The sequence below is a fragment of the Oncorhynchus masou genome, chromosome 16 (assembly GCF_036934945.1).
Source record: "Oncorhynchus masou masou isolate Uvic2021 chromosome 16, UVic_Omas_1.1, whole genome shotgun sequence".
In the NCBI taxonomy this organism is placed as follows: Eukaryota; Metazoa; Chordata; class Actinopteri; order Salmoniformes; family Salmonidae; genus Oncorhynchus; species Oncorhynchus masou.
In genome coordinates, this window is record NC_088227.1 from 7,753,507 (window position 1) to 7,781,354 (window position 27,848).

Genomic DNA, 27,848 nt, shown 5'->3' on the forward strand with positions numbered 1-27,848 from the left:
TAAAAGTATTTTTAAAAATCGTCCAAATCGGTGTGTCCAAAAATACCGATTTCTAATTGTTATGAAAACTTGAAATCGGCCCTAATTAACTGGCCATTCCGATTTAATCGGTCAACCTCTAGTAGGGATGGTGCCAGGTTTCCTCAACGTGATGCTTGGCATTCAGGCCAAATTTCAATCTTGGTTTCATCAGACCAGAGAATCTTGTTTCTCATGGTCTGAGAGTCCTTTAGGTGCCTTTTGGCAAACTCCAAGCAGGCTGTTATGTGCCTTTTTTACTGAGGAGTGGTTTCCGTCTGGCCACTCTACCATAAAGGCCTGATTGGTGGAGTGCTGGTAGTCCTTCTGAAAGGTTCTCCCAACTACACAGAGGAAATCTGGAGCTCTGTCAGAGTGACCATCGAGTTCTTGGTCACCTCCCTGACCAAGGCCCTTCTCCACCGAATGCTCAGTTTGGCAGGCGGCCAGCTGTAGGAAGAGTCTTGGTGGTTCCAAACTTCTTCTCTTTAAGATTGATGGAGGCCACTGTGTTCTTGGCGAATAGAGCCCTTGCTGTGGTACGTATTCAGACAAGAATAAATTCTCAGGTCTGGACAAATACACACGGAAGTAACTAGGGATGGATGTGAAGCTAGCCCGCTAGCCAGAGGTACTTTGTGCCTAAAGGTACTTTCGGCCAGTGCCGAAATTCCTGATGTTCCATCACTGAAAGTAACCTTACTGTACCATCTATAGACCACTTATTTTCCCCCATTTGTTTAAGAAATTCATGCTGATGCGACAAAAGGGGGTATGGTTTACCTATATGATAACTGGAAGACTATGAATGGCTCCGTATCTACCTGGAAGATAATCAGCCTCTGGCTCCGCCTCTCCCGAGTCCGTTCGCTAGTTGCAGGGATGAGACAAGACTGTAACTACAACCAATTGAATACCATGAAATTGGTAGAAAGTTGTGATTTGGACTGGTGCCCTGATATCACTGATGCTCCATGAGTCCCAGTACTGACTTGCCTTTGTAGGTATTAATTGAGGACCCAATTAATGTGAGACATTTTGTTGGCCGTCAGGTCCTCTGCAGCCAGTTCCTGTACCCTCATGGACAGTGTTGTAGCAGAGCTTGAAGAACCTGCCACGGTGTTTGTGGAGAAGCACTGCACCAGTGTCACTGCTCACTCTTGCCTACAGCCTTGCCCATGGCGCGCTGAAGCACTATCCACAAATTCTTGGCCAGGTTGTCCGACAGGCCCTGCACCTTGCCAAAGTAGTTTCGCATGAGGTTAATGTTGTGCATGATCTTGCTGCCCAAGCGACACCGACTGTACATGAGGTCATTCCATGAGCACTCCAGGGTCCTCCGCTTGTGATGGCCCCCCAGCACCTCTGCTTGCTCTATCATTAACGGAGTGTCTGCCACCCTCTCAGGCACATCCCAGGAAGGGAGGAGAAATATTAATAAATATATTAACTGTACATTGTCATATCAAATACAATGCAAGCCATCAATAATAGTTCCCATTCAAGTGTCATTCAATGGTGCAGCGGAACATACCTGAAAATATATATTTATTAATATATACGTTTTCCACAGCTGAGGCTAGCTGACTGTGTTGCATCCCTGCTTATTTGACATCCTTCAGGTTCCTAATGATGTTGATGCTTTGCCTCCAGGCATTGCTGACTTTTGTCAGGGAGTTCTGGATGTCCATCCCGTCTCCCAGGGCATTGTGGAGCTGACGGAGGCCTGAACGGACCCTGTTTAACCCTGTTTAACTGGGAGTGGATTGCATTAATCAAAGGGCAGTAGCTACAGAATGCAGTCAATGTCTAAAGCTAAACAAATGAGTTTCTACCTTCAGTCGTGCTTCTACTAAAACTTCAGATCTAACTGGGTGATCAATATTCATGGGATTTATGTCCGTTTTTTGGTCTTAGCAGATTCATGATTACTTTTCTAATGGTTGTGCTAGCTAGCTATGGCTCCATACAAAATCAAGCTAGCTAGTTAGCTTCAAAATTGTTTGCAAAATAACTTTACCTAATCAATTTTGGAGAACTCTTAATAACAATGACTTTAACAATAGCTTCCAAAAACAATATTACAGAAGAAAAAAGCTTGCTAACTAGCCATAAAAGAATGGCATTTAAACTTACCTGCCATGACAACTAACAGCTTGGCTTCTTTGATGAACAGTCTTTTGGTGGATACAAGTGGTAACCTGGTAATGTATGTCTTGATTGACAGGTGTTTGTGCCAGACAACACGGCCCCTTGTGAGCTGTCACCAACCAACCACTGTAGAGTATACTGGTCTGTGTTAACCTCATCTGATTGGTTAGAAGAAAGAGGTCCCACCTCCAAGAGCTCCTGCTCTCTCTCACTCTCTCTCCTTGCTTGTAAATCTCTGTTTGCACATTTACAAATCTTTTTGTCACATAGGGAGCTAAAGCACTGCCAAAAGTCTAAGGCCGTGAAATTGACATGTACATATGCAATTATTGCTCGCAAATATTAAGTTACCTGTAGGAGAATGTGTTTACAACTACAGATTATTCTTTCATCTTCATAAGTCATCAGTTGCACACTAGCAAATTGTGTGTACAACTACAAATATATTCTACACGTTCAAATCGCTATGTCAATGATTTACCCCCATAAATCATATTCATTAGGGCGCAAAGAAAAACGATTTGGCAAGTTCGGTAGTGTAGTCCATCCCCGTTTCTGTCCGTGTTCAGGGTCATATTCATTAGGCACCAAACGGATGAGAACGGACTGACCGTTTAGTGCCTGACGGAAGATTTGTGATCCCTGAGGTTTGGGAGACATACTGCTGTCAGTCTGAAGTGAACCTATCCTTTTCTCAGAAGCTCTGTGTGAAAAACAGGAGTGGAGGACATTAGACGAGACCCGTTGGCATGGCGACCTCACTAAAACGTTGATTGAATACACAGACACTCATTACCTGTGACTTCTGGCTGCCTTAGCGATGCTCTTTATTTGATGGCCCTGGCTGTAGCTATCCCAAGAGAACTCAACAATCTCAATCTCTCTCTGTCTCCGTCTCATCTTCTCTCTGTCTTTTTGTCTCTCCTTTCTCTCTCTTCAGTTCAGCTCATGATTATTCAGACCTGTACACTGTTGCCATGGCACTGGATTGGCAGCTCGTAACCTTGTCATATCTAGACCAATCTATTGAGAGGAAGATATGAAAGATTGGATTTCGTTTGAAAATATCAACCAAGTAAAAACATCCAAATGCGTTCATATTCACTGTACCATTGAGCTGTGGGGAAGATATTGGCAATCAAAATTGCCTTTGTATTAGCAAGTCAGGTTTTGCATTAGTTCCTTCTCAAATGAATTATAGAAATGCAAAGCCTCACGCTGTGTTCAAAGATGATTAATTTGTTTGTCTGTTTTGTCTTTCAGGGTCAGCCGGTCGGTCAGTGTGATTTCAATATTCGGCTGTTGTGCATAGAGAAAGAGATCATCTCCCCTCGGATGGAGAAGATGAAGACGGGACAGATCGACAAGACAAAGGAGCCCTTCAGTGTCAGGAACAAGCCATTCTTTGACATCCACGCAGCACGAAAGGTAATACACGCATGCATGTGCACAAACTGTGCCAGGGCCAGATCATCACAAGTCTGTGGTGGTCTGACATTCTAGCCGTACATGTTACTAATGCATTATTTAACGTTTCCATCAGTTCAGGGACTCGTCTAAGGCCTAATCAAAACAACAGGATAGATCAACTTTAAATGGCTTCACAGTCGCCCATTTTGTTTTCTCACTTTGAAACAAATATGTATTATTAATCTTGAAGTATGAATGTGCTCTCATAAAAGGTACATTGCGTTTTCTTCCCACGCTGTGCTTTTACTGTAGATTGACTGCTTTTGACTGCCTTCGTACAAAGGGCATTGTAGATTCCTCTGTCACCATTAAAGGAAAAATACATGTGATCAAAGCTTTTTTAATCAGTGAGAATATTCATAAAAACAATAAATCAACAGAAAAAAATGATTAGCCCTGAAAATGGCCTATGTGGCTCCACTATTTACAATCTATAATTGATTATTCACAGATCATGGAGGTATTCTAAGGAGCCTTTATATTAGGAATCCCGGCCTACCTCTATACAGAGTTATTTGTGTTTGCAGATCATGTGCTTCTACTGACAAGGACAGGAGTGTTTTTATTCTCCAAAAGCTATTAAAACTCGACAGCAAGGCCCTGCACCCTCAGTCTCATAATGGGTCCACCGAAGGACATTGCACAAAAAAACTAGATCTACACTGCGCCAGATCAGTGGGAAACTGTAGCTCTGTACGTTCCATTAAATGCCTGATAACAGAGTAGCGGGAGCAAGGGTTTATGGCAGTCTTCACATTTTTCCCACCACTGTTCATATGGCAGGTCTGGTCATGGCGGAAGCATGGAACAGCTCCAGTCCCAGCTCCTATCACTGATCTCTTTGTGCTGGAGCATGTTTTGTCCTGCATGAAATGTTAGCGATGAATGACTGGGTTACCCCCCTGGTAAACCCTGTTCCAACTTCCAACCCCTCCTGTCTGAGGCTTTTATGACAGATTGCCCACTGTCTTGTTAGCAGGATGTAGATTAAGATATTCCAGAAATGAAGTCATTGGAATTACGCCTGCCTCATTCGCTATGTCTTTGTTCCGATGCTGAGGCCATCTGCTCTGCGTACAGCCATATCTCTGTTAGAGACATCATGAAATGGGGGAATAGGAATCTGGTTTATTCATTCGCGGTGGCGCAGCTTTCCACTTTATGGCATGTTTGCCGGAAATTCCTTTTATGCTATTTCAATGAGGCCGAGGCTGTGTGATGGGTTTTCTTCAAGTTTCCATCTCCCCTGAATTAACACTAGAACTGCCATAGACCAACGGCCATTGACATTTGATTGTGTAATAAAAGTAATCCGCAATTAAAGTCTACGTCCTGCTCTTTCCCTGACCTTTCCTAAATGTTTGTATTTTACATTGCTCAATTTGTCTGAATTTAGAAATCACAGAGAAGTATTTAGAGCCCTTTGACCTGCCCTTTGACCTGTTTTCTTTACACCTATTCCCAACGTAACCCTCCAAAACAATGCGCTGTAAGACGTTGGTACCCAGCCAGGCGCTAATGCGTCTATATCTCTCTCCTTACTGAATGAATGAAAGGATGAATAGGTGATAATTGTGCACGTTGGTTAACAATTGAAAATTTAAATTAGGCCCAACCAAATGATGAGGGTGAGCAGGTCGATTTAATTTAGAAAGATAAGTTTCTTATGCCTATTTATCAGCGTTGGCGCTCTTGTTTATAGCACATCATTTGACCGCGATCCTTGCGGATTGATTTCATTCTCTTTTACGTTTTACTTTGTAAAAATAAGATGCTACCTGGACTGTTTTATTTACAATAAATTAGATTAGTAATAGATTTATTGTAAGGGAAAATGAAAACATGCTAAGTGTTGCAGTAGGCCTTTAGAGTAATGCCAAACATATCATTGACTCTATCCGAGTTGATACGCAATGGGAATCAAACGATGCCATCCCACTGAATGAATGATAAATGGATGAATGGGCGATAATTGTGCACAGTACTTCACATTCAAATTTAAATTATGCCTAGCAATGATGAGGGTGAAAAGTGTGATTTAAATTTAGTGCAACAATAGTGTAAGGGAAACTAAAACATGCTACGGGTTGCAGTAGGTCTTTTAGAATAGTGCAACACATATCCTTGACTTTGTCCAAGTTGATAAGCGAGGGGAAACCATGCCTGTCAGCCTGCACAGCCGGCCAATCAGAACTATACCGAAACCTATTTCACACATAAGACGTAGCCTATAGACAGGATGAAATGTACAATAGTCTGATGAGGGACAATATTATCAGTTGTTAAATTGTAAATGAAGAGATGGGCAAATCTTATATTTGACAGGTGCAGGGAAAGAAGCATCAGTTTATCAAATCCTCCTTCAGAGTCACATTTCTATATAGTATCAGAAAGATAATATTTTGCAGTTTCTATGACACTTACCTTTGTCACATATCTCTACAAAATTCAAGAGGTGGAGCTCGATTTCCAAATTTCACTTTTTGCAAGAATATCTGGGCTATCCATGCATTCAGCACATGACCACACTCGCGGCTACATTGCTCTGGCTACTAAGCAAAGACTAGTAACGTAATAAACTTACTTCTGTCCCCTTTTAAATACATTTTATTTCAACAATATTTCTTTAGACTTGCTCAAACTAAATTATGGACTTCTTTGTGATGGACTTGAACTAGTGCTTTTTCGTTTGTACTTGTAGCCTAGACGAACATAAACTAATGAAAATGCTGTTATGTTCCTTGAAATAATAGTTTTTCAGTATTCTGTTACCTAAGACCTTTATAAACACAACCAAATTATTATTCATCAGATAGCATAAATTAAATGTATTTATTTGACTGTTAGACTGTTGATGGGTCATTGGCTTAACTTCTTGACGCTACACATCCCGTTAGCGGGATAATTGTCATCAGCAACCGCTGAATAGCATAGCGCCACAGTCAAATAATATTACAAAAAGTATTAATATTCATGAAATCACAAGTGCAATATTGCAAAACACAGCTTAGCCTTTTGTTAATCCACCTGTCGTCTCAGATTTTGAAATTATGCTTTACAGCGAAAACTTACAAACGCTTGGATTGCTTATCGATAGCATAACATAACATTATGTACACTAAGCATTAAGTAGCTAGGTCACGAAAATCAGAAAAGCAATCAAATTAATTGTTTACCTTTGATCTTCAGATGTTTTCACTCACGAGACTCCCAGTTACACAACAAATGTTCCTTTTTGTTCCATAAAGATTATTTTTATACCCAAAATACCTCCGTTTGTTTGTCGCGTTATGTTCATAAATCCACAGGAAAGAGAGGTCATGACAACGCAGACGTGTATTCCAAATAATTCCATTCCATAATGTCCACAGAAACATGTCAAACGTTTTTTTATAATCAATCCTCGGGTTGTTTTTAAAATATATATTCGATAATATATCAAACGGGTGTGTAGGTTTTTCAAAAACACCGGGAGAAACAATGGCCGCTTTACTCTGTAGCGCAAAACTCTCTCTGAGAGCCCCCACCTATCCACTTACGCAATGTGATCTTTCACGCTCATTTTTCAAAATAAAAGCTTGAAACTATGTCTAAAGACTGTTGACACCTTAGGGAAGCCATAGAAACAATGAATCTGGTTGATATCCCTTTAAATATAGGATAGTCATGCATAGGAACAGAGGTTTCAAATTAAGAGGCACTTCCGGATTGGATTTTCCTCAGGTTTTAGCCTGCAATATCAGTTGTTATATTCACAGACAATATTTTTACAGTTTTGGACACTTTATAGTGTTTTCTATTCTAATATGACAATTATATGCATATTCTAGTTTCTGGGGCTGAGAAATAGGCTGTTTCAAATGGGTACGTTTTTTTTTTAGCCAAAAAATGAAAATACTGCCCCCTACACGCAAAAGGTTAAAGTGTTGAAAATTGGCTTTAGGCCTACATTTTTCACTAGGACTTTTGTAGAGTAAAGGATATGTTTTGTATTATTCTATCTAAACAAATAACTATTGTTATATTTTTACATGGATATATTTCACTAATTTCTTTATGCACTATTTATCAATCGTTGGTTCTTATGTTTGCTCATCACGCGGGTTGATATTAATCTGATGCATATGCTAAATGAGACGCCCGGCAGCGTTCTCTAGCGGTTCTCTTTTCAAATTGGACTATATAGGATTATCTATTTTATTTTGTTTGTGAAATTGTTTTGAATCGGCTGCAATAGCTGGTCTGCTGTTGGAATACAAAGGACTTATAGTTCCTCTGTTTTATTTTATCGTTTTGCCTTTTATTCAGTAAATTGGACGTTGATGGGACTGGTAAATTGACCCCTTGGAGGCAAAAAGTATGTGCTGAGTGGAAGATGAGGCTTTAGATTAGATTTACCTTAGCTCTGGTCTAAGTTAAGGGCCCATTAGCAGACTGGAGTATGGGAGAGGGTTCAGATGGAGAGCCCTCTTGTCATTTGAAATGACTGGCAGTAGATGAGAAAAAGATCTGGGCTTAATGAATAGTGTCACTGAATGCTCTTTACATCAGCTAAATGTGCTCACTCAGTGGGGTTTAATTAAGCTTTGTGCAAGAGCCCACAGTCAGCCCACAGTCAATCACATTTACATTTGAGTCATTTATCAAACACTCTTATCCAGCTCAGTAATAGCTTTTATTAATAGCTTTCCTTATATTTCTCATGCAACAAATACTAACTTACAGTGCATTCAGAAGTATTCATACCCCTTTACTTTATTCACATTTTGTTACAAAGTTGGATTAAAATGGATTTAATTGTCATTTTTTGTACACAATATACACACTGTCAAAGTGGAAGAAAAATTCTAACATTCATCTCCCAGTGTCTGGTGGAAAGCATACTGAACCAGGTTTTCCTCTAGCATTTTGCCTGTGCTTAGCTCTATTCCATTTCTTATTTTTTTTATCCTGAAAAATTCCCTTACCTTAATGATTACAAGCATACCCATAACATAATGCAGCCACCACTATGCTTGAGAATATAAAGTACTCAGTTATGTGTTCAGGGCAAAAAGTGAATTGCTTTGCATTCTAACAGTGTAATTAATCCATTCATATATGCTATCACAAAGATAATCATTTTGTTGTGTTTATGAAGGCTTTGGATAGCATTAGAATACCTATTTTATTTCAAATAACACAAAGCATTTTCACTAGTTTATGTTACTATGGTAGGCTATACATATAAAAAAACACTAAGTCAAGTGTTCAATCAATTTTATTAGTGGAGTGTCTTTTGTTACAACTATGAAACAGAAAGCATATGTGTTGGAACACGGTAACAGCTTTTTAGAACTACAAAATAAAAAAAATACCCCAACCACCAAGACACACAGTCAGCAAGGCGTGTGATCCAATGATGAAACATCAGTAGCCTAAACATCATTATAAATGTCCAGTGGCCTTGATGAATAAAGCAATGATGGCATTATAATATGTGTCGATGTGACAGCAGTCAAAAATAGGCAATTATTGTCAGCTCGTGCTTACATTGTGCATCTTCAGGCAATGGCGTCAGTTGAATTTCATTTATCTGCAGTCCATTGTGCTAACAGTTTACACAAATCTTCGTAACTTTCACTTCCTTGACATACTTTGACATACATTACCTTTTGTTTGGTTGTAGTGCGTAATAGTCTCCAGGCTTTCTCTTTGTGTCCTGTTGTCTTGCCATTCTTCAGCACCGTTGTGGACCACAACGGCTGTGCAGGTGCCTTATTTTGCGCAGAGGGAGGAAGCTCCCATCTCACTTTGTTCATGGTGCCAGCCAGGCTTGTTTTCTTTGCAAGCAACATGTTCGCCAATGACAGTGAAGTGAAGAAATTGGCCATGGTGACATTTGTCCCCTTGTCAATGTCAGATTCCGCAAGCCTCATTACAAGCCTCATCTCCGACACTCGCTAACCTGCTGCCCAATGTGGATCTTTTCCCAGATATTGAAAGCCTTTCAGCATGAACAATTACACGCTCTTACTGTGTAGCCTACTTCAAGTAGGTCAGAGTAGACTGATAAGACTGCTTGGATTTGGTGGACTGATATAGGGTACATACCTTTTTGAGATTATAATTCCAATAGATCAAAACAGTACAATAGCCTGCCCTGTTCTTCTTTCACAATGGGTGATTACCAAATGATGCATTATTTGCTTCCTCACTCAACTCACCCCCCCCCCCCAACCTCATACTTTAGTTAATGTATTTAATTAGTTTAAACATTTACTACTTTAGCGCTTCTAGTGTTAGCCGTACCATTGGTCTCTTGGTGAATATGTGCCGATAGGTGCCCTTCTTTGTGAAGTGTTGAAAACCTCCCTGGTCTTTCTGGTTTAATCTGTTTGAAATTCACTGCTTGACTGAGGTACCTTTTTAAATTATCTGTATGTGTGGGGTACAGAGATGAAGAAGTCATTCAAAAATCTGTTTAAACACTATTATTGCACTTAGTTTAAAGTGACTTGTTAAGCACATTTTTACTCCTTATTTAGGCTTGCGATAACAAAGGTGTTGAATACTTTTTGACTCAAGACATTTAAGCTTTTCATTTTTCATTCATTTGTAAAAAAATATATATATATATATATATATCTGAAAACATCATTCCACTTTGATATTATGGGGTGTTGTGTTTAGGCCAGTGGCCTCTGACTGTATTGCCTGGCTGTATTGGCCCATTGTTGTTTTTGTTGTACCTCAGGACTCATCCAGCCAGTCACAAGTTAATGGATGGTGACGACCACATGACTGCCTTTCTGTATCCCATCATGGTTGCATCACAAATGGCACCCTATTCCCAATTGTGTGCACTACTTATGACCAGGTCCCAGCTCTGGTCAAAAGTAGTGCACTATATAGGGAATAGAGTGCTATTTCAGACCAGGGTTTCCATTAGGAAAATGTGGCGTCGTACATTTGACCGGCAGCATTTTAATATTACCTGCATTGGTTGCGTAACCTGATTAAAACCTCTTAAGGATCCGCCCCTTTTTTTTTAAATGTTTTTGCTTAAAATGACATATCCAATCCTGTAGCTCAGGATATGCATATTCTTGATACCACTTGAGGAAACACTTTGAAGTTTGTAGAAATGTGAAATGAATGTAGGAGAATATAACACATTAGATCTGGTTAAAGATAATACAAAGAAAAAAAATGTTTTTTTAGGACGTTTTTGTACCGTCTTTGAAATGCAAGAGAAAAGCCATGACCTTAGCTCTGGTCTAAACATTTTAAAGGCAATGCTACCAAATACTAATTAGGTGTATGTAATCTTCTGACCCACTGGGAATGTGATGAAAGAAATAAAAGCTGAAATAAATCATTCTCTACTATTATTCTGATATTTCACATTCTTAAAATAAAGTGGTGATCCTAACTGACCTAGGACAGATCATTTTTGCTCTGATTGAATGTCAGGAATTGTGACAAACGGAGTTTAAATGTATTTGGCTAAGGTGTATGTAAACGTCCGACTTCAACTGTATATGGATCAGACAATGTTGGTCAGTGTTGGCAGAGTAGGTTGCCCTGCCATTTTTGTTGTATTAAAAAAGATTCTGCTAATGTCTCCGGTCATATAAGGTTTGGTAGAATTGCATGAAGTGTATTTATCAAAGGCTGACGTTATCCGTTGCAAATTAAGGAGAAGAAATGTAGGCCGTCTGATATAGCCTATAGCCTAGGCCTACTCTATGCCACTACTCGCTGCATTGAACAGTCTTTTTTGCGAGCAGTGATTAAGTTATATTATTAGCCTTTAGGAATCGAAGGCTAGAAGTCTGAAAATGCGAGAATGCTTTGTTATAAAGGTTAATTTTTATGATGATAAATTAGCTTCCCCAAACATGAAACCCACACGCCATGTATGTTAGAGCAACTGTCCACATTTACTTAGGCAGTAAGACAAGTAACAAACAGCACAATCACGAGCCTATGTCAATCTACTGTACTCCATAGTAGGAAAGTTTACCTAAGCTTGTCGGTCTGTGCGAGAAAGAAATAGCCTAATCCAAACAGACTCTGGGACAGTTGTGGGACGATAGATCCTAAATGCATACAACCAGTAGGCCTAGGCTTCATCCCCCAAAATATAAAAAAGCAATGAGGCTCATGCTGCAGATCAGAATTTTAGCATACAATTTAGATAAACTGTTATTGCTTCACATTTTAAGGCAGTAGGCTACATGCGAATGTTCATTCCATAATGCAATTAGCAGGAAAACACCATTTGTGAGGGGTTTCATGTGACAGATGAAAATATCCATTAGACATTTTGAAAGAGGGGACATTGAAGTATGCAACAACTAGCATGGCTTGCTAAAATGACTAGGATTGTGCTTTTGGCTACTGGACAATAAAATACATTTGATTTGAAAACCAACAGAACATGAGAGGAAAAAGGCCACTGGTTTCAGTGGCATATGGAAGTGTTTCTAAAATAATTGCCTGCACGTTTGGTTGTATTTTGCCTAGGCTACTTGGAAGCAAGGTAAGACATGCCTCATATGTAGTAAAACCTTCAGGTTTCAAACAATTAAGGATATGTTTTCAAAATGCATACTGCCTCCAGCTCATTGCAAAGTGGTGTGTGACGCACTGAAGCCTGCCTAGTTGCCTATACACTTGATTGGCGAATGGGAACTGTACTTTAATTACCTGAGAAATAAAACATTAAGCTCTTTTTAATCATGGCCCGCCTAGCACCGCTTGCCTGCCCTCCAGCAGCTCAAGGTGAACATGGTGGGGCCTGGGAGGGAGTCGCAGTCCGGGGATGGAGAAGGAGCGAGTCATGAGGATGGTGGGGGGGGTGTGTGTGCTCAGGAAAGGTGTTCCGTCCTTCCCTTATCTAGGTGGGCTTATGTTAAGCAATTCTAAGGTCTTGTCCAGATTTGCCATTTTTTTATCAGACGTTTTAGACAATGTTCATTGTTTTTGTTTGTTTTCGTGTTCATGAATGTCATTGGAAGGTGTTCTGTCCTTCCCTTATCTAAGTGTATTTAACAAATTCCAAGGTCTGTCCAGATTGCCTTATTTGAATCAGAAGTTTTGGTCTGTGTTTTTTGTGTTTTTGCGTGCAATAATCAAGGCCTTGTCCGGATTGCCATCTTTGAAGTTTTCGAGAATGTTCAGTGTGCCATTTTGTGAACTCAATCATTACAGAAGTGATATGACCTTTTATTTAATGTAATTAAAAATGTTGATGCTGATTAAATCCCTGCTTCCCCTTATCAGTATTCAATTAATAGCAAACTGTAGAAGAGCGTAATCATTCATTCGCTTGTAGCAAACCTAAAGCAAGTAACCTTTCAGAAATGTTTTTCTCCAGCAAATTTGTGTTCTCAGAAAATGATTGTACAAACTTCTCCTGTATTAAAACTTTGAGACTTTGTCTGAAAAATAGGCCAAACACAACCAAAAGAAAATGCGAAGAATGTATTGTTGACACTGCCTTAGAACATTCCATCAATACCACCCCCTCCACACCATACTGCAAGTGCACTCAAACACACCATCCACAATGCTCTGCAACACTGTCCTTGGTAACATCGCAGCAATTACCATGGTTGGATTCAAGGACTACATGCATTCTCTCTTCCCTTCAATGGTGCCTTACAAAGAGAAACATGTTGCTTACCTTCTTTTATAAGGGCGAAGAATTGCCAGATCGATGATTAAAAAGGTGTGTTTACCTCCATTCTTTTGGGAATTAGAAGCTTTCTTCAAGGCCTCGTCTGAAAAAGAATTAAGCAATATGTAATGACGCAGATAAATGAATGTAGTCAATGGTGTATTCTGTGGAGTGCTGAGTGTGTGATTGCCATAACAATATATTTTTTGTCTTTAGTTTGGCACTCCATTACATGCCCTCCAGGCTTAGAGAGAGCTTGTACACTACAGTTAGAGAGAGCCTTGAGCTCACTGAGTGAAGTCAGCAGGTGTCAGTCAATCTTCAGATGTGCTCAGAAAGCCTGGCTCTCGGTGGTGTTCTGAGCTCTTTTCAATGTTTCAGTCAGACACCACCTCGTCAGACAGGCCTCTGCTCAGCCGCCCTCAGCGGATGACTCATAACGCCCTCCTGGTTGCATCCCAAATGGCACCCTATACCCTTTATACCACTTTTGACCAGGGCCCCTAGGGCTCTTATATTGGCGTTAAACCTCTGAAAAAGACAGGCTCTCTCTCTCTGGCCAAAATCTGTCTTGCCTACTACTTACTAAAACTACGTACTAATTGTACTACCTACTATTTAGAACATACATTTTTGTAACAACTAATGCAGTAAGCAACACATACTAGGCTTACCCATCCAGAGAATGCGTAATCTAATGCACAATTGCGTTGATGCCCGACATTATCAGCTATTGTCGAACACGCGTGAGTCTAGAAGGATGATTCTCTTCCCCTAAAGTGTGCAGCAAATTCTACTCTATGAAAATACTAAATTAATATAACATCCTGACATTTAAAATTTTATATGAAGTGAAATTTCAAAAATATCTTATTTTCGCATACCTAACATGCATAGTATTTTGAAGGCAAGTATGGGTATTCGAACATGGCCACGTTCTTTTGACTGTTGCTGTGAGCTCTGTCAGACAGTCGTGTGTGAGGACCTTCGTGTCGGGTGCTTTCTGGGAAATGATGCAACAAGCGTCATTATCCCTATCATTACCTTTTTCATATGTTAGTTGAACGCACGTGACACACCAGACTCGCCACAAGCTCAGCATTACAGAACTTGAGTGTGCATTGGACCCGAAGTGCTAATTTACTGCTGAATTACACCAGACAGAATTAAGTCCTTATTGGTACCTCCGGCTCCCGTTGCATCCCAGATCGCTTTGCAGTTGTGTGAAATTCAGTGTAGTGTTTTCATTCATCATTAAGCTTATAAGCCAGCAACCATCCTGCCTATATGTAGGCTACATATCTACCTCAAATACCTTGTGCCACTGCACATTGATCTGGCACTGGTTCTCCCTGTATATACTGTAGCTTCTTTCTTGTGTATTTTTATTCCTCATAATGTTGTTATATTTTTTACTCTGCATCGTTGGGAAAGCGCTCGTAAGTAAGCATTTCATGGTCAAATCTACACCTGTTGTATTTGGCACGTGACCCAAATATGTTTTATTTAATTTTGATTTTAGGTATCACTTTAGGGCTGGAAGAGTGGAGGGTTCAGGCACTGCTGGGGGATATGTTCAGAGGCATAATGGAAATGAACTCTTTGCTCTTATGTTGGAGGGAGGGATCGGCTCCCTGCCTACACTCATGTCTGCAGTAAGTGGAAGTGCCACTGCCACCACCTTCAATTGAATTTGCAATACAAAATAATCACTCATCTTGAATACTGAACTGTTTGGTATAAAACTCATCCTGAGTCAGCAAGTCTTGGAGAGTCACTGGCCCAAGATCAGTTTTGGATACACACGGTGGCATATCATCACTTTCAGTGATGCTACACTGAACTGACCAAATCAAATATGGCAGTGTGTATACAGCATCTTGCTCATGAATTTCTTTAATTTGATGATGGTTTTATTGAATCCATCCATCAAAGCCAAAAGTCCTCCGCCACAGCTTCATACAATCTAACCTTGTTTGACTCGAGTCCAGCAGGCAGTAAGTAGCCGTTGTTAGCCTTTCCCCATGCTCTCTCATGTCAGCTTGTGTATTTAACAGGGAGGCTTAACCAACTGAGTCTATATTCTTATATAGCAAATGGACTGCCATACCAATTGAGCCACAGGGACCCCATCTTAGGCTGCGTCCCAAATGGCAGTCCAATCCATTTATAGCATTTATAGGGAGTGGAGTGAAAGTTGCAGTTATGGAAAATTGCAGGTATGGAAGAAATGATGAGGCAAAACAGTATCGCAGTGTTATGAATTCTCCCTCTGTATGCTCATGATGTACGTGTCGGGATTCTGTGAAAACCTTGGTGGTTTACTCACAGCCGTCAGATGGCTTTTAATGCTGAACGTGATTTACTGTGCTTTTACTGATACAGTAATAAATAAATAAATCCCCCTCATTGTACGTCTGGATACGTAGTATGTCTCCATATACACTTACAACACTAGAGAAAAAGTTACTTTCGGTTTTGTACACCAGGTTCAAACAGCTGAAAATACAATATTTTTGGTTATTGAAAATGTATTTCACAGTGGTTTAGACGGTACAATGGTTCTCTGAAATTAGGCGATCTATTCAAATTTTTGCAACACGGACACATTTTTGCACCTTTAACTAAACATTTGGCAGTCTTACGGCTTGGGGGTAGAAGCTGTTCAGGATCCTGTTGGTTCCAGACTTGGTGCATCAGTACCGCTTGTCATGCGGTAGCAGAGAGAGCAGTCTATGACATGGGTAGCTGGTGTCTTTGAAAATGTTTCCGCCCTTCCTCTGACTCCACCTGGTATAGAGGTCCTGAATGGCAGGGCTGTACGCCCTACCCTCTGTAGATTAGAGTGAATCTCAGTTTTGCAGTGGGCCTGTGCCACTGAACTACGACCACTATTCTATGGAGAGTTTATCTTGTGTGTCTCTCTATAAGACTGTCCCCTAATCTGACATAGCCAGTGCAGTGCTCTGGAAGCAGCCATTTGGAGCTGCTTTTATGCGCTTCAGAGGAGATTGAGTAATTTGAAAGAGAATAAGGTGTCACTATTCTGTGGTAGATGTGAGCAGCTTGTTTCCATTCCTAAGCTACTGATTTGTGCTCAGTGCAGATATCTCATAAACACCCCCGTTTAACACTTTTTATTTTTTTTTAATACTTAGGTGTGATTTTGTCACTTCAAATGTGAGATTCTCTGAGAAATTCAGTTTTTTATCAGATAGTTAATTCATTAATGTTTTAGGCTGATTCTGCAGTTTCATCTGAGAATGATCCATGATCAATCAGGTCAGGATTAAGAAGGTATTTATTAAGAAGGTGGTGCTGCTGAGTACGGCCGGGGGGAGTTCCCAGAGGTGGGCAGTGCTCCCCTTTTGGAATCAGAGATTTCTGAGTTTTTGAACACATGTAAATACCATTAAAAAAAATGTTTTATAAAAATGTACATAGTGGCACAGTCAGTCCACATGGTGGCACAGCTCCTCTCTTACCTGCGTTGGGGAGAACCCTGCATAATGATATTAATATTTTGAGTGAAAGATTCTCAGGCGATAACAGACCATTTACATGCAACAGCATTTTTATCATATAGACAGTCACACCAGCTGTGGCTCTGAAATGAAATCATAGCCTTTTTGTTAATTGTACATTATTTATTGAATGTGTTATATCAAAATCCTCCAACACTTTCACTACTTAGTTCAGAGGCTGGCTGCCAGAGCAGCTTCCTCTGAGAGAAGGCGGGGCGGGGCAACTAGGAGCAGGGATGTGATCTTGAGTGCGTCCCAAATGGCACCCTACCCCCTACGTAGTGCACTACTTTTGGAATAAGGTTTGTAGGGTGCCCTTGTTTTATCTCTAGAATGTTTGCCAAGCACCATTCCCGGCTCGTTCCCTGTGATTGTTACCTTCACAGCCTTTGTAAAACATGCTTTTATTATATCTGGTACAGCGTAGGAGTTCAGGGTTGATGAGAACCAAGCACTCAGGGACAGATCGTTCAATAAAGCATGGAGGTTGCAGTGGTAGCAAAAAAAATGTTTTTATGGGAAATGGGTGTGAAGAAGAATAGTAAGCTAGGCATTGTAAATACTACAGATTATCAAGCGCCTTACATGACATTATCACCCACCATTGTATAATATCAATATTAAATGGACCAGCAGGATTGTTGATGGTAAGTTCTTCATATGCGATTTGTTGCGAAGGTGTACGCTGATATCAGACCTGTGGTCTGCAGGGAGGGATAGAGAGAGGGAGGTGAAAGAATGCAGGGAGGCCATGCAATTCAGTACTCATCTCTAAAACAAAAGCAATTTCGGTCAAAGGAGTCCATACTAACAAAGGGAAACAGAACCGATAGATCCCAATAAGAACCGTACCATAGAGGCTCAAAATAAGGAAAAACAAAAAAATGTGACTTATTCAACAAAGATCAAGTGTAATATATTAGAATAATAAAGCAAACTGGATGGAATATGGGGGGAAATGCACCAAATTATTTTTTTAATCTTCTGCATAGAAATGCAACCAAAAATAATTTACTGAAACTTGTTACAAGTGACGGAGTCACCTATGATTCACCAAATTATATTTTGAAAGAGGAAGCTAAGTACTTTAAGCATATGTTTTAATTTCTCCTCTAACTGAAGCTAATTGTATGGATTTTTTCCTATTAATAATGCCAAATTAACAGCCGTACAGAAAGACTCATGTGAAAGTACAGAGGAGGAACTTCTTGATGCAATTACAGCCTTTAAGTCTAGGAAAACTCCAGGGCTGGATGGCATACCAGTGGAGGTATACCAAACCTTTTTTGATGTACTCAAAGGACCATTATTAGCATATTTTAACCACTCCTTTGTAAATGGTAGATAATCAGACACTCAACAAGGTCTGATTTCATTATTACTGGAACAGGATACAAGCGGGAAATATAAAGGTTGGAGGCTCTTTACACTTCAGTGTTGTGATGCAAAGAATTCTAGCAAAATATATAGCGCATAGAATTAAAGGTATTGTCGGACATTATTCATTCTAATCAGACAGGTTTTGTACATGGATACATTGGAGATAATATAAAGCAAGTACTGGAAACAATAGAACACTATGATAAATCTGGGAAACTAGGCCTGTTATTAATAGCAGACTTTGAAAGGCTTTTGATAAAGTACGATTGGAGTTTATATATAAAATGCCTGGAACATTTCAATTTTGGAGAATATCTTATAAAATGGGTTAAAATCATGTATAATAACCCTAGGATTAAAATAGTAAATAATGGCTACTTCTCGAACTGTGAAGAGGAGTAAAACAAGGTTGTCTACTATCAGCATATCTATTTATTATGGCCATCAAAATGTTAGCTATTAAAATCAGATCCAACAATAATATCAAGGGATTATAAATACAGGGCTTAAAAACAGAGTTGTCATTGTACGCTGATGAATCATGTTTTCTTTTAAATCCACAACGTGGATCCCTCCACAGCATCATTGTGGATCTAGATAATTATTCTAACCTTTCTGGATTACAACCAATTTATGATAAGTGTACTATATTACCTATTGGATCACAAAAAAATGCTACTTTTACTTTACAATGTAGTTTACCATTAAAATGGTCTGATGGTGTTGTGGATATACAGTACTTGGTATACATATCCCAAAATAAATAAACGATCTCACTCCAATAAATCTTTATAGAAAGTTAACAATAATTCATAAGATCTTGCTACCATGGAAAGGTAAATACCTTTCTATTTGTGGAAAACACTTTAGTCATATCCCAGTTTACCTATTTGCTTATGGTCTTGCCTACACCTTGCGAACAGTTTTAATCATATGAGAAAAACATATTCAATTTTAACGTCAGACAAAATTAAATGGGCCTGTTTATATAATGAATATGAATTCAACGGGCAAATATTATTACATATTAAATCATTAGACCTCTCACTAAAGGCTTCAGTCATTCAAAATATATACATAAATCCAAACTAGTTCTCTAGCAAATTAGTAAGAATGTCTCACCCTGTGTTCAAGAAAGGCCTTTTCCCCTTTATTCAGATAACAACCTCTCACTTTCAGTTACTCATCTCCCAAATATCGCTGTTTTTAAAACAAGCCATAGAAAATGGGTTGCAATTTCAATTTCATCCACCAGAAAGACAGAACAAATAATACAACAAATATTGTGGTAAAACTCAAATATACTAATTGATCAAAATTATATCATAAATTATATCATAAATACGACTGTTGGAGTGCAGCTAACTAAAACATGTCTGCTCTGCCCAAAATTACAACCAACTAGTTGCAACATTACCGCAAAAATGGAAGAGGAAAGTGGAAGGGAGAAAGTAAGGAACTTGTCTGTCGGCCCTTCATTAAAGACCATAATTGGTTAAAGAAAATGTTGATGAATAAAAAGTATATCAGTTTCATTTAAGGACCAAAAATGACAGCTGTGCCATATAGATTGCAATATAGTATGGAAGAGATTTTTGACATACCGATTCCATGGCACATGGTTTATAAACTGATATGCAAAACGATGCCGTATTCAAAACTTTGAATTTTTCCATTTAAATTATAACACAGAATTCTTGCAACCAATCTAATGTTATTTATATGGGGGATGCAGCCTTCACAGCTCTACAGATTCTGTTGCGAGGAGGCAGAATCATTAGGTAATTTGTTTTGGTACTGTCCATATGTAGCTTGTTTTTGGTCACAGGTTCAGGAATTGCTGAAGAATTGCAATATTTACCTGGAGCTAACTGGGCTGATAGCACTACTGGGCATTCTGTAAAGTCATACTCAATCAATTAATAATGTATTACTTTAAGCAACAACAAAAAATATTTTCAATTTACAATCTGTAGAAACCATGAGAATAGAACGGTTCAGAACTTTTGTGAAACATCACAGCACAGTTGAAAGATATATGGCAAATAGAAATCCAATATGGATGGTGTTAAAAGATAGGTGGGAGGGGTTGAATGGAGCTGAAGTTTGGGACTAACAACAAGAACTAATGTAAAACATACATACTGTGCTCGTAAAACGTGCATAGGTTAAAACGGGACTTCTTTAGACTAGTTGAATATCTGGAGCATCAGCATTTGTGGGTTTGGTTACAGGCTCAAAATGTCCAGAAACAAAGAACTTTCTTCTCAAACTCGTCAGTCTATTCTTGTTCTGCGAAACGAAGGCTGTTCCATGCGAGAAATTGCCAAGAAACTGAAGATCTCGAACAACACTGTGTACTACTCCCTTCACAGAACAGCGCAAACTGGCTCTATCCAGAATAGAAAGAGTGGGAGGCCCCGGTGCACAACTAAGCTAGAGGACAAGTACATTATGTCTAGTTTGAAAAACAGACACCTCCCCATTCCTCATCTGGCAGCTTCATTAAATAGTACCCGCAAAACACCAGTCTCAACAGTGAAGAGGAGAGTCCGGGATTCTGGCCTTCTAGGCAGAGTTGCAAAGAAAAAGCCATATCTCAGACTGGCAAAAAGAAAAAAGATTAAGATGGACAAAGAACACAGACACTGGACAGAGGAAGATTGGGAAAAAAGTGTTATGGACGAACACATCTAAGTTTGAGGTGTTCGGATCGCAAAGAAGAACATTCGTGAGACGCAGAAATAATGAAAAGATGCTGGAGGAGTGCTTGACGCCATCTGTCAAGCATGTTGGAGGCAATGTGATGGTCTGGGGGTGCTTTGGTGGGGGTCGAGTGGAAGATTTGTACAGGGTATAAGGGATCTTGAAGAAGGAAGGCTATCACTCCATTTTGCAACACCATGCCATAGTGCCCATCAAGCCAATTCAACTTGTGGGAGGTTCTTCAGGAAGCATGGGGTGAAATCTCTTCAGATTGACAACTAGAAGGCCAAAGGTCTGTAAGGCTGCAAATGGAGGATTCTTTGACGAAAGCAAAGTTTGAAGGACACTATTATTTCAATTAAAAATCATTCTAACCTTGTCAACGTCTTAACTGTATTTCCTTTTCATTTCCTTTTCATTTCATGTATGTTTTCATGGAAACAAGGACATTTCTAAGTGACCCCAAACGTTTGCGAACTGAACAATAAATTAATCATATATTATAACTAGGAAAATATATTTCATTGTATAAAAAATATTAATGCATAAACCAATGGCGTATAAATTCACTTGTAGTTGCAGTGTGGAAGTTGGAGAGGGATAAAGTAACGATTCCTGTGGCCACTGACAACGCTAGAAATATCGTAAATGCAGTTGCACTAGCTGAATTGGGGCCACAGATGGGATGCTTTGCTCATGTTATTAATCTACATCTCAAAAAACTATGTCAGTGAATCCAATCTCTCGCCTCCTAGCCAAGACCAGGAAGGTGGTATCCTTCTTTCATGAAAGCACAACTGCTGCTCATGGTTTCAATACACAACAGGAGATGTTGGAGCTGCCAAACCACAAACTAATCCAGGATGTCCCTACTAGATGGAATTCAATTTAAGGGATGTCAAGACTGCTATCAGAGTTAACCTGGAGCCTAGATATGCTGACCCTGGTGTCCAAGACTTCTGACACAAGATCACCGCTTTGGACCCCCGGTTCAAGTCCCTGCTGCACCTGGATGCTGCTGCTCATCTGAGAGTCTACAATGAACTCACAGCAGAGATTGTGACCAATATACAACAGGTATTTGTATTTATTTTGTTAATATGACATGTATTATTTTATTAATTAGTGATTCAACAATTAATTATGAAGTAATAATTGTAATTGTCATAATAATGTCTGATTTTATATATTTCTAACAGCAAATTATATTTTTAAAGCCACTTCAGAGAGAGTCATTTTCATCTAATTTAATTCTACAGGGTCAAGCCCTCTCCAGAAATGGCAGATGACAGGGGTTGTCCTCCAGAAAAGAAGTCTGCCATGGCTGAGCTTTAAGAGGAGTTGTTCACGACCCAAGAGCAGGGAACCAAGTCAAAGATCAAGGTCGTAGAGGAGCTGGTGACCTCATACAGGGAAGTGGACTGTATTCCCCTGGATGCTGATCCACTAAATGTTGGAAAACCAAAGAGTTAATATACCCTCATGTTGCCATGTTAGCAAGGTGCTACCCGGCTGTGCCTTGGACCTCTGTTCCTAGCGAGAGGGTATTCTCCACAGAGGCTGACATTGTCACAGCAAGCCGATCTGTGCTCACTGCAGATAATGTATATAGACTGATCTTCTTAAAGAAAAACGTGAAAGTCTGAGTTTTAATTTTTAATTGTTTTCAAGTAACCAGTCTCAAGTGGTCCTATTTTGTTTAAGGCACTGACTGCTATGTGACTTAATGTTGATATATGCTGCTGGACTATGCACTCTTGTTGAAGTTCTGTTTTAAATGACTATTTTATTTCATGTTTTAAGGCAGGCACTGCTGTTTTTTGTTGTCCCTTTGTTTCCATATGCTCCTGGGAATTCAAGCTAACCATGTTTACTATTATAATAATGGAAAATCTAAATACAAATGACATATTTCTTACGCATTTATTTTGTCGATGTATCAAAACCATACCGAACCGTGACACCACTGTACCGTACCAAACTGTGAGTTTTGTGAACCGTTTCACAAAAAAATATATGGGTGATTGGAAGTGATGCAGACAATTACATTGATGGAAGCTACAATCTATCTGCAATATTAAAGCTGATCTACCCACACAACAACAAAAAAGATTGCAGGGTGGATGATATGCTCGTTGTTGTTTTAATGTTACTCAGCCCTTCTCCGACCCAACTATGATTCATTACTGTGCCACTATGTGAAATTTAACCTTGACGTTCAATTGTAGGGGAGAAAAATACACTGACTTCCATTCCATCACCATGGCATGAAGATGGGTACTCCATTTTACCTTTTGTCTCTCCGCCGAGTGCAACGCTAGTCATCAGCTACAGTAGTTAATCCCTCCTTCCGCTTGACGTCTCCTGTGGAAGCCTGATAGATCTCCTAATAGGACTGTGTGATTTCATCTTCTCCGCAGGCCTTCCAGGCGAAGGCTTTGTGAATCCTGCCTTAACAGGTTTAGCATGAAAGCCTGGGCTGCGGCCCCCTCTCTGTAGCTTCCAAGCAACCATAGCTCCAAGGGAACTTCCTCTATGGAGGTGGGTGCGTTGGTGGAGGTCTCCCTTGGCTCATCTTTCCTCCACCTCGTGTTCACCTCTCCCTGTCTCCCTCATTCAATCTCTCTCTCAGATGGCTTGGAGATGCATTGGAGGTGGTGGGTGTACTATGGTGTCAAAGAACTGAAAGGGAACTCCAGATAGACCAGTGTGCCGCCTACATAGAGTTGCATCATAAAGACAACAGCAGTTATTTTTTGTCTGGCTGGAAGCAGAATAATTGTGTTCTTTATATGGAAAGTAGAACTTCAGTATGGAACCGGAATGACTCACTATTATTCCATTCCAGGTTGCCCTGATGCTTCTCTTTAGTGGTAATAGTCACTGTCAAGTACTGTTTTGGGTTATCTACTGCCAGCTGAAGGAACCATTACCACTACTTTATCTAATTTTCCAACTGTGGCAATTGGCAGGTCTTCACCACTTAGCCACCGAGCAGCCATTCTGATAGAGGCTTATTTCATTATTTCCCCCTAACACATTCTTTGCATCTTAACGGTGTTTGACATTAGAGAATTTGACTCCCAAAATCAATTGCGCCTCACGATAAAAAAATCTGGCTGGTGCAGGTCTTTTGTGTGTTTAGCTCCATTGTGATGAAACATTGTTTCTAAGTAATAAGCGGATACCTCACATTTCCTACGTGTTGACTGTGCCTCGGCTTAGGCCACTTGTTGACAGCCTCCTAATCTCACCTTTCCGCTCATCTGTGTTGTTCCATGTCATTTCAGCAAGCCATGACACCCACCCTTTCAGATTGTTCTGAAATCGTTTCTGTAATTAGAAACGGTAAGATTAGCATACCTGCAACATTATTTTGTTGAAATATAATTTGATTTGGGAAATTAAGCTAATTGATTGCACCCAAATTGGCATTTTTTTAATTATAGGATTCATATAATATTCAACAAAGATGGTACATAACATCTGATTTGGACATGCATTTTTTTTTACAATGAGTAAGACATGAGGATTCCAAAGAAATGGTTCAAAGCCACCAACCGACTCCCCCTTGCCAATCCCAACCCAACAATGAATATACAATATCAGTTCACTATGTTTGACAAGTAATATGGAGCTACGGCTTGGAGTATTGTTTCTTCATCTTATGTAATGCATTCTCTGTGAACTTTTTTTTTTGTCAGAAATTAGTCATTGAAGTTCAGTTTATGTCCCATCCTGATCCTACATCCTTATATTACCACCTTCTGACCACTAGATGGTGCTGCTCCTGCTATTAGGTGATTTCTTATTTTTTAATCACCCACATTAGAACATTTAATTTTGGTTTCATTAGCCTGTAAGCAGTCTATTGAAAAGGTATGACAGCAACCCATGTTTTGGTTATGTTTACCTGGCCACTGTTTCAAATGCTAACTTTGTAGCATTTGTTGCACAAATCCAATGTAAGTCAATGGTACCTTCAAAACAGTGGCCAGGTAAACAAAATCAAAGCATGGGTTGCTGTCGTACCTTGTCCATAGACTGCTTACAGGCTAAGGAAACCAATATGTCATTTTGTAATTTGGGTGAACTATCCATTTAACATTGAGGGGGTGGGGGGGATTCTTAAAAAATAATAAACTAATAGCAGGAGCAGCACCCTGTAGTGGTCAGAACCTGGTAATGTCAGGATGTAGGATGGGACATAAACCTAACAACTTCAATGACTTTCTCTGAACAGGGAAAAAACCACCAAATTCATTGAGAATGCTTTACATAGGATGAAGAAACAATACTCTGATCCGCAGCTCCATACTACTCGTCAAACAGAACTGATACTGTATACTTGTTTGATGGGTTGGGATCGGCGTGGGGGACCCGTGTGTGTGTGGCTTTTGACCCTTTCTTTGGAATCCTCATGTCTTACTCATTGTTAGAATTTTTGTGTACTACGTTTATTTAATATTATATGAATCCTATAATTTAAAATGGCCAATTTGGGTGCAATCAATTGACTTAATTTAACAGAAATAAAATTATATTTCAACAAAATATTGTTAAAGAAATGCTAATGTTATCTGTTTCTAAGTACAGAAATGATCTCAGAACGATCTGAGATGGTGGGTGTCTCAATCATCTTGTGCTTTTTGAGGTGGAACGACCTCTCTCCTTTCTTCTCATTCCTCCTCCTGACTTCAGAGTGCAGAAGCGCCATCTGAAGTACCTCTGTCTCCTAGCTACAGGCTCTTGTACCATGCACACAGCCTAATCTAAATTAAATGTCAGATTCTGACAATACAGAGAGAAAGACTCTTCATTCTCCATGATTAGACATGATGACTAAGTGTCACTGACTCCAGTCACTCGGCAAGTTTGATACAGTGATGACTGTTCTGTATTAATATGATTGTTGTTATGTTCCTGCCTTGTATAATGCTGTTTGTATTTCAGCTCCGTCTCCTCTCTCTCCTAGTGGATATGATACCTTAACCTGCCTTCTGGCTAATGCAGGACTGTACTTATCGAGGAGCAATGGCATTTTTTGTCCATTATCCCGTTTACCACTCATGTTATAGCACTTATGGCACATGGAGAAAAATAACTCCTGGCTAATTGTTTGTAAACCATTGAGATTGTAAAACTATGGATACGAAAGAGTGGCAAGAAGGACTCTTATGATCTTCCTTTGTTGTTCATCTCTTGGTTGTTTTCATGACTTACGTTGGCATTAATTCACGCTCTGGTTGTTGTAAAGAGACTGCAATGTGACATTTGGAGATATTTTAGCAGCCACGTTGCATTGCTACCACCACCCGTGGTGACATTTTGAAATGTGTCACGCATTTTCGACTGTTTTCAGCATTTGTTCTGTGTTTGAGTAAAATGCTGTTTGCATAGATAATGAGTATATGATGAGCTGCCATGGCAATGAAATTGAACTCCACTTTAATTTATATTTCACTGTTATTTATGGACATGTAAATGTAGTTTGTTCACAACAATGGTAGTGTTTGCATGCAGGGTACTTTGTCTGTCTGACTTGTCTGAAAGAAAGAATCAGTGGTGGGAAATGTACCCTATTTTCATACTTGAGTAAAAGTAAAGATCCCTTAATAGAAAAGGAAAAATAAGTCACCCAGTAAAATACTACTTGAGTAAAAGTCTAAGCATATTTGGTTTTACTTATACTTAAGTAAATGTAATTGCTAAAATATACTTAGAATTTTGATACTTAAGTATTAAATACTTAAAAAAATTATTTGATACACTGCCGATTTTGCAGGTTTTCCTACTTACAAAGCATGTAGAGGTCTGTAATTTTTATCATAGGTACACTTCAATTGTGAGAGACGGGATCTAAAACAAAGATCCTAAAAATCAGATTGTATGATTTTTAAGTAATTCATTTGCATTTTATTGCATGACATAAGTATTTGATCACCTACCAACCAGTAAGAATTCCAGCTCTCACAGACCTATTAGTTTTTCTTTAAGAAGCCCTCCTGTTCTCCACTCATTACCTGTATTAACTGCACCTGTTTGAACCCGTTACCTGTATAAAAGACACCTGTCCACACACTCAATCAAACAGACTCCAACCTCTCCAAAATGGCCACGACCAGTGAGCTTTGTAAGGACATCAGGGATACAATTGTAGACCTGCACAAGGATGGGATGGGCGACAGGACAATAGGCAAGCAGCTTGGTGAGAAGACAACAACTGTTGGCGCAATTATTAGAAAATGGAAGGAGTTCAAGATGACGGGCAATCACCCTCGGTCTGGGGCTCCATGCAAGATCTCACCTCGTGGGGCATCAATGATCATGAGGAAGGTAAGGGATCAGCCCAGAACTACACGGCAGGACCTGGTCAATGACCTGAAGAGAGCTGGGACCACAGTCTCAAAGAAAACCATTAGTAACACACTACGCTCCCATGGATTAAAATCCTGCAGCGCACGCAAGGTCCCCCTGCTCAAGCCAGCGCATGTCCAGGCCCATCTGAAGTTTGCCAATGACCCACTGGATGATCCAGAGGAGGAATGGGAGAAGGTCATGTGGTCTGATGAGACAAAAATAGAGCTTTTTGGTCTAAACTCCACTTGCCGTGTTTGGAGGAAGAAGGATGAGTACAACCCCAAGAACACCATCCCAACCGTGAAGCATGGAGGTGGAAACATCATTCTTTGGGGATGCTTTTCTGCAGAGGGGACAGGACGACTGCACTGTATTAAGGGGAGGATGGATGGGGCCATGTATCGCAAGATCTTGGCCAACAACCTCCTTCCCTCAGTAAGAGCATTGAAGATGGGTCGTGGCTGGGTCTTCCAGCATGACAACGACCCGAAACACACAGCCAGTGCAACTAAGGAGTGGCTCCGTAAGAAGCATCTCAAGGTCCTGGAGTGGCCTAGCCAGTCTCCAGACCT

At 39.8% G+C, this 27,848-nt stretch overlaps 1 protein-coding gene across 2 annotated transcripts in view; it reads left to right on the plus strand.

Moving 5' to 3' along the window:
- rngtt (RNA guanylyltransferase and 5'-phosphatase) overlaps positions 1-27,848 on the plus strand; it is a 130,775-nt gene that overhangs the window by 55,983 nt on the left and 46,944 nt on the right. For both annotated transcript variants that reach the window (XM_064990630.1, XM_064990631.1), the window contains exon 12: positions 3,433-3,597. In XM_064990630.1, the coding sequence (XP_064846702.1) occupies positions 3,433-3,597 (165 nt within the window). The remainder of the gene's footprint in view (positions 1-3,432; positions 3,598-27,848) is intronic.